Source organism: Neocloeon triangulifer, unplaced genomic scaffold, assembly GCF_031216515.1.
Source record: "Neocloeon triangulifer isolate White Clay Creek 2 clone unplaced genomic scaffold, ASM3121651v1 ptg000010l, whole genome shotgun sequence".
NCBI classification, from domain to species: domain Eukaryota; kingdom Metazoa; phylum Arthropoda; class Insecta; order Ephemeroptera; family Baetidae; genus Neocloeon; species Neocloeon triangulifer.
In genome coordinates, this window is record NW_026775552.1 from 1272692 (window position 1) to 1284157 (window position 11466).

The 11466-nt window shown below is 39.1% G+C and overlaps 3 protein-coding genes across 3 annotated transcripts; 1 reads left to right on the forward strand and 2 right to left on the reverse strand.

Moving 5' to 3' along the window:
• Window positions 1–666: 666 nt before the first annotated feature.
• On the reverse strand, window positions 667–6742 carry LOC132195765 (uncharacterized). The gene is made up of 3 exons (XM_059617961.1): window positions 6664–6742; window positions 1973–2064; window positions 667–1030 (listed from the first exon to the last, which is right to left on the reverse strand). The coding sequence occupies exons 1-3, from the start codon at window positions 6725–6727 to the stop codon at window positions 890–892; spliced, it is 297 nt and encodes a 98-aa protein (XP_059473944.1). The 5' UTR covers window positions 6728–6742; the 3' UTR covers window positions 667–889.
• Window positions 6743–6959: 217 nt separating this feature from the next.
• On the forward strand, window positions 6960–9227 carry LOC132195763 (isochorismatase domain-containing protein 2-like). The gene is made up of 6 exons (XM_059617959.1): window positions 6960–7182; window positions 7262–7597; window positions 8067–8203; window positions 8250–8456; window positions 8507–8623; window positions 9062–9227. Exons 1-6 carry the CDS (start codon window positions 7038–7040, stop codon window positions 9206–9208), a joined length of 1089 nt encoding a protein of 362 aa, XP_059473942.1. The 5' UTR covers window positions 6960–7037; the 3' UTR covers window positions 9209–9227.
• Window positions 9220–11427, reverse strand: LOC132195762 (bifunctional arginine demethylase and lysyl-hydroxylase JMJD6). The gene is made up of 8 exons (XM_059617958.1): window positions 11272–11427; window positions 10995–11200; window positions 10790–10942; window positions 10538–10734; window positions 10109–10256; window positions 9865–10053; window positions 9467–9651; window positions 9220–9408 (listed from the first exon to the last, which is right to left on the reverse strand). The coding sequence occupies exons 1-8, from the start codon at window positions 11324–11326 to the stop codon at window positions 9381–9383; spliced, it is 1161 nt and encodes a 386-aa protein (XP_059473941.1). The 5' UTR covers window positions 11327–11427; the 3' UTR covers window positions 9220–9380.
• Window positions 11428–11466: the final 39 nt, after the last annotated feature.

The window sequence follows — 11466 nt, forward strand, 5'->3', positions numbered from 1 at the left end:
GAATCAAAACTACTCGTAGCCTCCTCTCTATGAAATATAAAAAATTGTTAAATTTCTATATAATATTGGTTGTTCCGAAAATTGAAAAGCTTTAGAGATTTTTGCTGCAGCTGCTGCTTTGTTTTGACCTCTGTTCTTTATGTGTTCAGTGTTTCGTCGAGAGCGACCAGTTCGGTTCGGCCGCTCCCCCCTTCGCAAAAAAAGTTGGCAGTGTCTCCGATTTGGGACGAAAACGACGCAATCGAGCGATGTTCATTCATTGTTTACTGTTCTCTTTGTAAGAGTCATCACATGTATTCGATAGGACTACACGATATATAATATTAAAACGAGCTCTACAACTATATAGAATTTTTAGTCTTTTATTCAAATTCATCCTTTGGGGGGGAAAAAAACGATAATAATAATAATAATTTAAAAGAAACACATTAATAACTCAATTTGTATGAACAATATCCCAGTCACCAAAATGTTCCTTTTGAAGTCCTCTTTCCGTCTATGTGCCACGTCAAAGGTCACCTCAACGAGGTCAATGACCTTCGCGACATGGTGGCCATGTGTGACACATCTTCGGATTCATAATTGAAAGGAGATCATTTAAGTCTTCAAAATTTATTTTTCTTTCAAGTTTTAAGTTTAAGGACACCTAGAATTGAAAGCAGGGCGTGTTTTTGCTAATTTGTGACTCCACATTTGGAAATTTATTGTGATGCACAACATATAATATGAAACGATCAGTCGCAGAACAACAACTCAGACGTCACTCATACAAAAGAAGATTCTTGCGCGTCCAAATTACTAACAAAACGCAGTCTACAATTGGCGGACGCTCTTTCTCTGTCAGAACAAAGAGGGAATTTCAAGTGCGGCCCATCGCGGGGCGGCCGAATCAGTTGGCCGAGGGCGCGGCCGTCCGGTGCGACGCCAGCAACTGCTTCAGGCTGAACGTGGACAGGGCCAGACCGAGACCGGCCAGCAGCGCCGCCGACGGAAGAACCACTTTTTCTCCGGCCTGTTGATGCAAAACACCCTGCAACAATCAACATTCAAAACAATTTAATTTAGATTGATCAAGATAAAAATAATTCAGATTGATTTTTGACTATTTGTGGCAATTTCAACTTGGAAATAAAGATATCTACGTTTAAATTAATAATTTAAATGTTTTTTGTTATAATTTAATGAAATTTTCCTTTGGTAACTACGCAACGAAGATGCACCATTGGAAAGGTCAGGTCACAGGGAATCGATTGGTGACCAAAAAGAAGAAGGTTATCGTTACATTTGCAACGGAAACAGTGGTTATTCAAATGGAGCGATTTGGTTGGCTCGAAAGCTTCCCCCACCACCAAATTCAAATTTAATCCTACACATCAAGTGTGACAAATCGTTGGAAAGGTCAGGTCATCACGAATCGATTGGTGACCGAATTTTTAAAGTTTACTCGAAATTAGTTAAAGTTAAAATATCTTTGAATGACAATAAGTTTCTGAAACTGTTCCAAAATGTCAGGTCCGACGATAAAATAAAACCTTCATGAAAAAAAAGATTCCATTGCCAATTAATTTGTGATCAATCGCCTTGCCGGGGAATTCTGCACACTGATAAGGTTATCAACTAAGTCAAGGCTCCAGACGTGTAAAAATATCCACTCACCAAATTACGCGTCGGAATTCAATAAAGACGTTTTACGAGTGAAAGTTTAACATTCAAGTTGGACTTTGCGCTCAAAACCAACAAATTAGTGACGTTTGATTTAGGTTTAGGACAATTGAGAGGAGAATCTCGTGCCAGTTGGCAAAGACCGACGATAAAACTTGTTCCAACTATTTGATAATTTGTAAAACTTTGAGCAAAGTTGTGTAAATTAATTGAAAGGAGAGTGAATAAAAAAGAGCTTGAAATATATCATAAAGTGAAATAAAAAATGATTAAAATAATTTATAATTCAAAGAATCAAGTTTAAAATTACCTGCGACACTGAGGTGGAGAGTCTGACGGAGTAGGCGGCTGTTCTGGTGAGCAACATTTCTCTGAGTGTGGCGGCCGCGGTGTTAGGGGGGCCTGCAATCACAAGCGCGGTCAGCGATCGACTGCAAAAGTCGGCGGAGGGGCGCCTTAAAAAACACACCAAGGACTCTTTTCCGCCAAGGCCTCGCGCGTCCTCACGCACGCTCGCCATTTCATTTATTTTCGGACGCCTGTTTTTTTATTCTTTGCAGGCTCAAAAGGAAACTTGTTTCTGCTCGCTCGGGGGTGCATTCCAAACTTGGCGTGTTTGTTGCAATTATAATGAATTACATCTAGAAAGACTCGTTTTGCAAAACACAAGAAGAAGATTATTCTTTTAAATGTATTTTTCTTTCGAGTTTGAAGTTATTATGAGAGCAATAATTGAACTTTCGAACAGATCTAAATTTAAATTCGGTGCTCCTGTTTAATTAAAGTGGGTCGGCTTGTAAGTGCCGCAATTAAATCTTGCAGACTCGGTTCACTTCTTCAGCCTGTCTGAACTTCTTTTTAATTGCGAAGCATTTTGTTTTGATTGAAGCTCTCTGCGGATTCTTTTTGATTTTTGGTAAACAGCTAAAGGACGTGCGTGCCAAAGAGACTCTATTATTAGATAATATTATTCTGTTGAGCGGCGCCAGTGCTCTGGGGTGTGAATGGCGCGCACATTCATCCCCTCGCTCAAAACAAAAACAAGCCCCGTGACCTCTAGAAAACACGAGATGTTAATTCAAATCAGAGGTTACTTGAATTAAATTGAGAGTGGATTTGAATGATTGATGCACAATTAGAGGGAGAAAGATCTAAAATATAAAAGCAACCCTTAAAAAAGTTGAGAAAACCAGCTTTTCAATTGAAAATTCTAGAAGATTTTGACAATAAATCTTTGAACACGGTTGGTATCCTTGAAAGGAATGCACCGTGTGAAAGATCAGGTCCCAACAAATCGATTGGTAACTTAAAAGGTCAAAATCACTGTGATATTCGTCAAGAAACCCACAATTTAAGAATTCAAGCGTTCTGATTGGTCCGAACGGTTCCCCCACCACTAAATTCAAATTTGACTATAAGTATCAAGTGTGACACATCGTTGAAAAGGTCTGGTCATCACGAATCGATTGGTGATCAATGTACGCAGGTCACAAAACAGTATTGCAAGAAATGTGGATTTTTTTTATTTTAAGCGTAACTTATGGTCTAAAGAATTTTTTTACACTTGTCATGTTGGCCAGCTTTTAATTTATCTTGGTTTTGTGTATATGTATTTTTTTTATACAATCACTTGGTCCAATAACTACAAACTGTTATCTTATCTTGATCAGGACAAATAAACTTGTCGTTTCGATTAATATTTACTCGGTTCACTTTCAATTGTTTTCAAAACCACGCACTTTGTTTCTTTCACGAGATAAGAGCGTGGCGAGCACATGTCTGGACACGAAATTTGTCCACGCGCTAGAAATTTAAACTGAATTGGCACCGACTTGCTAATGAATCGCAGTAATTGAGACGCAGAACGGAAAGAAAGCCAGACGGGGACTATTTCCAGCCCCTAATGCGATTAGCACCGAGCCACTGATTGACTTGAGCAAAGTTACGCGATCTCAGGAAGCCAAAACGATGTCAAGAGCTTAATTTCAAATCTCAATCCAAGGTGCTCAAGAATGATAAATAAATAATTGTGATGGTAATTCTAAACTGCAGAGATTGTTGGGATTAACAGGGAATTAGATTCTGGAATTAAATTTCTTCATTTCCTTTCCAGCATAAATTATAATTCCAGTTTAATTGCGTTTTATTAAAAATAAATAAGTTACTTTTATTCACTGACCATTTTTCAGTTACATTTTTAGAAAGAGAGAATTGGACTAATGTCAAAATTTCTGAATCACTGTTTCAATTACAGAAATTAAGTGTCAATTTGATTAAAATACTTTAAAGTTTCTTCATTTCTATGACTTTGAATAAAGAGCGAATTGATTCAAGACTTGATTGCAAAGTGCAATAAATTAATCAACGCTGCCTTTCCTTGTTGAAAGGGGAAGAAACTTGACCTTGGCATTGCAGAGGTCAATTTTACTTCCCGGCGTGCTTTTTTTCCGAGGCTAGTGAACCTCTTTGGCCAAACGCGGATTTGGTACTTGAGAATAATAATGTAATTGCGCAGCAACTCATTTTCTAGCCGGTCAGACAAGCTAAAAATAAACAGTCGGCGCCGCCGATTCGCGCTTACATAATTTTTTTTTTTTCAAATTCCAAATCTCTCGCAGCTTCAAAATAAAAACGGACCGTTCTGACTCTTCTTCAGTCTCACAGTTCTTTATTTAAAAACAGTTTCTAATTTTAATAACAGTCGTAAATTTGTTCTAAAATTGTTTGAAATTTGCATCAATTTTAATCAACCAATGTTTGTTTCATAACTAAAAATTTAGAAGTGGGTTAAAAACACCGGGACCCGGTGTGATGCTGGCGTCAGTATGTTATTTTCACCGGGAAAAAAACGACCAATTATTGCAATGCCAAAACCGACTCTCCACTACCGGTTGAGAATCGCAACCGGTACTGAAACACGGAACGATAAATACCAATAAATTTCACCATCATTGCAAGCGGCAGTAGTATCGCGGTATCGTACCCGCATTCAGAGTATGAGCTGGCGGGTTCAAATCCACGTCTCATACAACTTTTTTAAATTTTTTTTTCAAGATTTAGAACTAAACCGAAAATTTATATTCATGAAAATTCCATATTTTATTTCAAATTATGTATACATATTACTTTTTTTTAAATTTCATCAACAAGCATGCAGACGGAGTTGTAGGCACCCCACGATCCGGCAACTCGGAGTTGGGCAACTCGGAGTTGGGCAACCCCCAAGATTAATTTTTGCAGAAGCCGCGAGCGAGGGGTGGAGGCGCAGCGAGGTCGAGGACGTGGGGAAGGCCGTGCGCAGGGCGAGGACAAAAGGGCGGCTGTGTTCGTGGGGGGGCTCCGCAGGAGCCCCCCCACGATCCCCGCCCTTTTGTCCCGCCCGGAGCCGGCCTTCACCACGTTCTCGGGCGAGCGCGCCTCCAGCCCGAAGCTCGCAAACCCACAACGGAGTTGCCTACAAAAGGTGTTGTCTACTATCGGTGAAATGCGCGCACACGAAATTAAAGGGAAAAATTTATTGAAGAATTAATATTTTAAAAATAAAGCCCTTGTAACGATTGCGGTTCTCAATGTTGAACGGTTATCGGTATTGCATTTTGGTTAAAAACCGCCTCTACTTTTTCCCGGTGTAAATAACATATTGACAAATTTTTTCCACACCGGATCCCGGTGTTTATAACATATTAACGTCATTTTCACACCGGGTCCCGGTGTTTTTAACCCCGTTCAAAAATTTAACCAGATTATTTTTTTAAATAGTCAAGTGTGTAAGATATTTATTTAGTTTCATGTCTAAAGTAAAAATAGACCTTTTTTAATTTGTTATTTGGAATTTTGAATCAATTAATTTGTAACTACATTGAAAATATTTGGTTGCGCATATTTTGATTGAAATTGGATTGAAATTATAAAAAAAAAAAATTATTTAAATTTCTTTGTATTCCAATAAATTATTTTAGTTTAATAATGGTAAGTGTTAATTTAGGTGTAAATTTACAAAATTTGAATAATGAAATTGAAATCAATTATTTAGTTTCAGAAATTTGTTTATTGGGTTCAAAAACTGAGGGCAACTATGCCCCATACATGAACTCATCCATAATAATGACAAAATAAAAATTTAAAAATTTATTTAGTGTTTATTTATTTAATTTCAATTATAAAAATTTGGCCGAACTTCTTTTCTATGACAAAGAATGATTTAATTGAAATTAATGTTTTTTAACTTATATAAGATTGAAATTTAAATTAATAAATTTTGGGTTTTTTAATTAAATTAGGAAATGTTGACGGATTATTTTATATTTCATTGAAATTTCTAAAATTTTTCCAATTATAAGATATTTAATGTGAAAAAATTGTGTTTAATCTGTGGATTAAACTAACTATTATCCTCAATATTCCTCTTCGTAATAAGTTGCATAAAGAGAGTTACTGGGACGAAGTCTGAGCAGCTTGCCAAGTAATCAATAAAAGTTCACTCGGCGGCGAGTCGAGAAAATTCTGCTCGAGCTTCACAAATTTATTAAAAAATAAAAACTGTTTGCAGTTAAAATGAACCATTAATTGCATTTTACAGCGTCTTTCTGAGATAAAAATTAGCAATTTTATTTTTAAAATCAAAGCGTTGGAATTATTGCGCGATGAAGCTTTTGCTCCACTTTCTTTTGCGTCTCCTCCACGCGAATTTTGCTACTTTTCCTTACTTTTTCACAAACAATTCGCACGTGCGTTAGTGTAGCTCGCGAATTAGTGAGATTACGTAATTCGCTAACATTGACCTTAGCAATTCAGTATTATTTGGCAGGCGAGAATCGGCCATGGCGAGCCCGACACCCAAAACGGAGAACCCGGAAATTGTGACTAAAACGGGCGCCGCGGATCGAACCTTTTAAACCTTTTAAACGGCGGCTTTGGCGGGAACAGGTCACTTAGGGTTCAGGTCGGTGACCTCGGCGGAAGGGGCAAAAATGTGAAGAAAAAGGGGCTGAGAATACTCACGCCTGTCGAAAGTTGTCGGGCCTTCTCCAAAGTGAGAGAAAATGTGACAAGGATTACTGCGCATGCGCACCTCTACAGATCTACCAACCAAACAGAAATTTTACAGAAGTATATAAACTTTTAATTTAAAACATTTTCTAATAAAATTATAATTAAATTGTACAATTCATATACTTAACTAATTTAAATTACTAGCTTTGTGCTTTTAAGGAAAAAATAAAAGAGAATTTAATTCAAAATAAGGTTGTTTTGTTGGTGTTTCGTTGTCTCAAAACTCTTGAAATTTAAGGACACATGTTACACGTCGAGCGCGGGAAAATCAAAAGCTTGGCCCTTTTCGCTTGGGAATTAAAGATTTTTCTGATTCGGACACGATGGAGGAGGAACGGACGCCGGTGATTTTGAAGCTGAACAAGAACCTGACCTTGCAGCCCGTCCACGAGGGCTACTCGTACCGGCAACACCACGAGGACAGGCGCAAGTCGCAGTGGCGCACCTTCATGTGCTCCAACTACGCAAGTACTTGAACTAAAGACCTTTTTCTTCCTTTCTGCATTTCTGCTAATTTTTTTTTTTTTAACCTTTGGTTTTTCGGCAGAGTCCGGGTGCAGGGCGAAGGTGAAGACCAACTGGGAGAAGACGTTCTACCTGGAGGAGCCGCGGCCGGTGCACACGTGCGGCGGGCCCGACGAGCAGAAGTACGAGGCGACCAACTTCGCCGGCGAACTGAAGCAGGTGGCCGCCGAGACGGGCGAGAAGCCGCACGCCCTGCTCGGCAAGCACCTGATGACCGTGCCCGACGAGGTCGCCGCCAAACTGCCCAACCTGAGCAGCCTCAAGAGGACCCTGCGCAGGGCCAAGCAGAAGAGCCGGCAGAAGCAGCAGGCCCTGCAGCAGGACCCAAACATGGTTGTCGAAACCGTCTACTTAAATGGTAAAAAATTGGAATTTTGTAAAGTTTCATTAATAATTAATTTATAAATCAAAGGTTGATCACTCCAGGGTGCTAGGAATTCACTAGGAATTCATTGAAATAATTTAAATTTCAATTATTTAAATATGCAGATTTGAGTTCTCTTCCATCTAGAGTCACTGAAATGTGACCTCAACCTTTGACATCCAAGTGAAAAGTTACTCCATAAACCTTTAAAAACTTTTAGCTCAAATTTATTCCATGATTAAAGAAAATCCCAATGGATTTTGGCCCTGATATTTTTTTAAAATTTTGAACTTTTTTATTAAAATCATGCCAATATTTTAAATAGCATAAATTTATTTCATTTTGGTCTAAAGTTTTCCATAAGATTTAGAAAAAGTGTTGTCTTATCGTTTGTTCAAGTTTGATTCTATTTTTTTTTTTTGTCTCTTATCTCTAATTTAATAATACGAATCATTTGTTTTAGCTCACCCGCCGATAATGGACGTAACAATCGGAATGATGGACACGACCAACACCATATTTTTCATGTGCGACATTCAGGAAAAGTTCAAAAACGCCATGCTGCACTTTGACGAAATCGTCGGCTCGGCCAGCAAATTGGTACCAAAATTTTTTAAATTGATTTAAAAAATATAACTTTGCTCAGGTTCGGGCGGCGCAAATATTGCTGGTTCCGCTGGTGGTGACCGAGCAGTACCCTCAGGGTCTGGGCAAAACCGTGCCCGAGATTGACATTTCCAAGGCCAAGGTGGTCAGCGCCAAGACGCGCTTCAGCATGTTGACCCCGCAGGTGGACAAAGTGCTCGACGAGTTTTCAGACAGGATCAAGGTCGTTGTTCTCTTCGGAATCGAGGTTTGAGGAATTTTTTTGATAAAAGAATTATAATTTAATTTTGAATTCAGGCGCACGTGTGTGTGGAACAAACGGCCCTGGAACTGCTGCACAGAGGCTACGGCGTCCACATCGTGGCCGATGCCACCACCTCCAGGACGCACGAGGACAGACTCCTTGCTTTTGAAGTAACAAAAATCACATTCAAATTCCCTTATATTCAAATTAGGAGAATACAGATTCTGACAGACCTTTTAATCATATTTAAAACGATCTTTAAAAAATTTCAGTGTAAAAAAAATTATTTTTTGGACAATTTTAGTCGATAATAATTACTTAGGATTTTTTTTCAATATAGTGGTAAAAATTTATAAAAAAAATAAAAAAACGATTTTTAGATCATTTCTTTTGGGGATTTTAAGAAACTTTAAGCGAAAAAAAAATTACTTATTGAGTATATTAAAAATATTTTGAATGGTTAAAATGTTTTTGGAAAACATTGTTATGATTGACAAAGTCCCAAAATATTATTTCCCATTGTAACCAATGCAAAGATCTATCCCTTAGTTTAATAAGATTTTTGAAGCACTAACTCCTTTAAAATTGCTCAATTTTTCATTTTCCAGAGACTGCGCCAAGTGGGCTGTTTCATTTCAACAAGAGAAGCAGTAATTTTCAAGCTTTTGGGTGACAAAGAAACGCCGAAATTCAACGAAGTCAGAATTCTGTTTGCAAATACAATGACCCCGACCGGATTGGTTCCAAAACTTTAAATATAATAGAAACTTTAGATTTTCACAACGTGGTTTTAATTCACCTTTTACAAACTTAGTGCCTTTTCAAGGTATAATTATTGTAGATCACACGATTATGGAATATCAGCAGCATTAGCAATTAAGGCACTTGCTTTGATCGTCCGTCACAAAGTCACTATAAATGCAAAACTCACTTGGGCGAATTTCCTCTCTTGCACCTGGAGCAAATTTTCATTTAGATCAGAGGAAAAATCTATTTCATTAGGATAAGCCAACCTCTTTTTGTGCTTGTGAAGCGATTCTTGGCCGCTGTCCTCGTTGTCGCTGGACTCTGAGCTGGAGGAACTGTCGGAGGAGGAAGAAGAAGAGGATGACGAGCAGCTCGAACTGTCCGAGGCCAAGCCGGACGCCTGCTCAAGATTCACCTTCTCAGCCACCGCGGCCAAGTCCGGCCGTTGAGCCTTGAAATATGATTCATTAAATAAAAGTCTAATATATAATTTTATAAAAATATTAATTCCTCACTAAAAGCTGATTTAATTAAAAATATAAAGTAATACTTGATCCTAATTTTCAGTTATATAATTAAGGCTGAATCAATTGTTAATTTAAAAATATCTTAACATCCCTTTTTTTAAATGAAATTGTGGTCACAAGATTGTTTTCTGACTTACTCGAAGCACCTTGAGCCACTTTTTGGACAGCTTTGGTCTTCCGCGGACAGTCTTGTGCCACACGATGGGGAAGTTGGTCACACTGCAGAAGTTCTGGGTCACAGCAATGGTCACGTCCAGGTTGAGCACCACGTGCCACCACCCGCCCGGCACAAAAACAGTCTCTCCCGGCTTCTGCAGAATTTCCAGCTGAAAATTAAACTGTTATTTCTGATTCGCTCTGATTTTATGAATATTTTTCTACGGGTTTGCAATCTTGGGGCCACGAGGGTTGCTGTGTGCGGGGGTAGATGGTTCTGAACCACGTGATGGCCTCGTCACGCTGCTTGCCGCCCTCGGCCGAGGTAGGTTTGATCAAGTCCCGAGGTGTGTGCGTCGGAAACAGACACCACCTGAAATTTATTAACTTTTGTTAATAAAGAAAAGAAAAATGGACAAATTATTTCAATATAAAGCCGAGATTAGCCTTTAATTGCTTTAAATTAAATAATTAAATGGCTTATTTGATGCAGCAGCCACACAAATTCACCTATTTTGAGATTTTTTGTAAAGAAATTCGTCAAGTTTAACATTAACAAACAAATTGGCGTCTAAAGATAGCAAAAAACTCAATTTTGATTAAAAAAAAATAAATTCCCATTCAAACAAATTGGATTTTTATCAAATTTTGTGCCTTTTGTGTCCGTCAAGGAGCGAGTTCCAGGCGCTGGTGCCGAGGGGGTCGATGTGGATTCCGGTGCCACTGCGGCCGGGCCCCATCACGAACCAGCGGTACGGCGGCCGCCTGCGTTCACCCACCATGTGGAAGAGATCGTCGGTGAAGTAAAAGGGAACCTCGTAGTCGTTCAGCAGCTTCTTCCGCCTCGGGTGCTGCAATTTATGTCAAATTTAAAACTGTTTTAATTGAACTTGATCTTCTATTTACGTCGCCGAAGCTGCTGTCGAAGATGTAGAGAGGGCTGTCGTCGTCAGTGCCCTCCATGTACTTGATGTAGTACTTCATCTTCATCTTGACGCTGTAGCCCTCGTTGTCCTCGCCGCATTTAAACTTTTGGTTTCTGTACTTTTTGGCTAGTTTCTGTAAAATTTAGTTTAAAATGAGATTGTGATTTTTAATTTAAAATTAAAACCTCTAAGGTCCACTTGTGTTTGGCTTTCCAGGGATCGGTAAGGCCACAGATGACGACCGGTTTGTACACTTTCTCGTACTTGTCGATGAACTCCTGAGGGCTGAAGTCTTGGTGGTGGATCCGCTCGACGTTGTCCTGCACCACCGTGTACTCCTCGAACCTCTTCGCGTAGCCCTGCTCCGTCCACGAATCCTTGTGGTTCAGCTCTGGAATTAAGGGAAATTTGTTTGAGTAAAAAACCGGTGTCGCGAGAGGCCGAATTCCGGGTCAAACTCACCTGGCCGGGCCTTCTTTTTGACCTCCTTGACTCTCTTTTTCGTTCTGCTGTCCATCGTGCACGAAATTTCTCGGCCAAACCGTCCGAATGTCAAAATAATTATCAAAAATATCAGACTAAATGTGTTACGTGCATAATGGGACAACAAGCAATGCCCTCCGCCAATGCTGCCAACCAAACAAAATAGATTTGCAG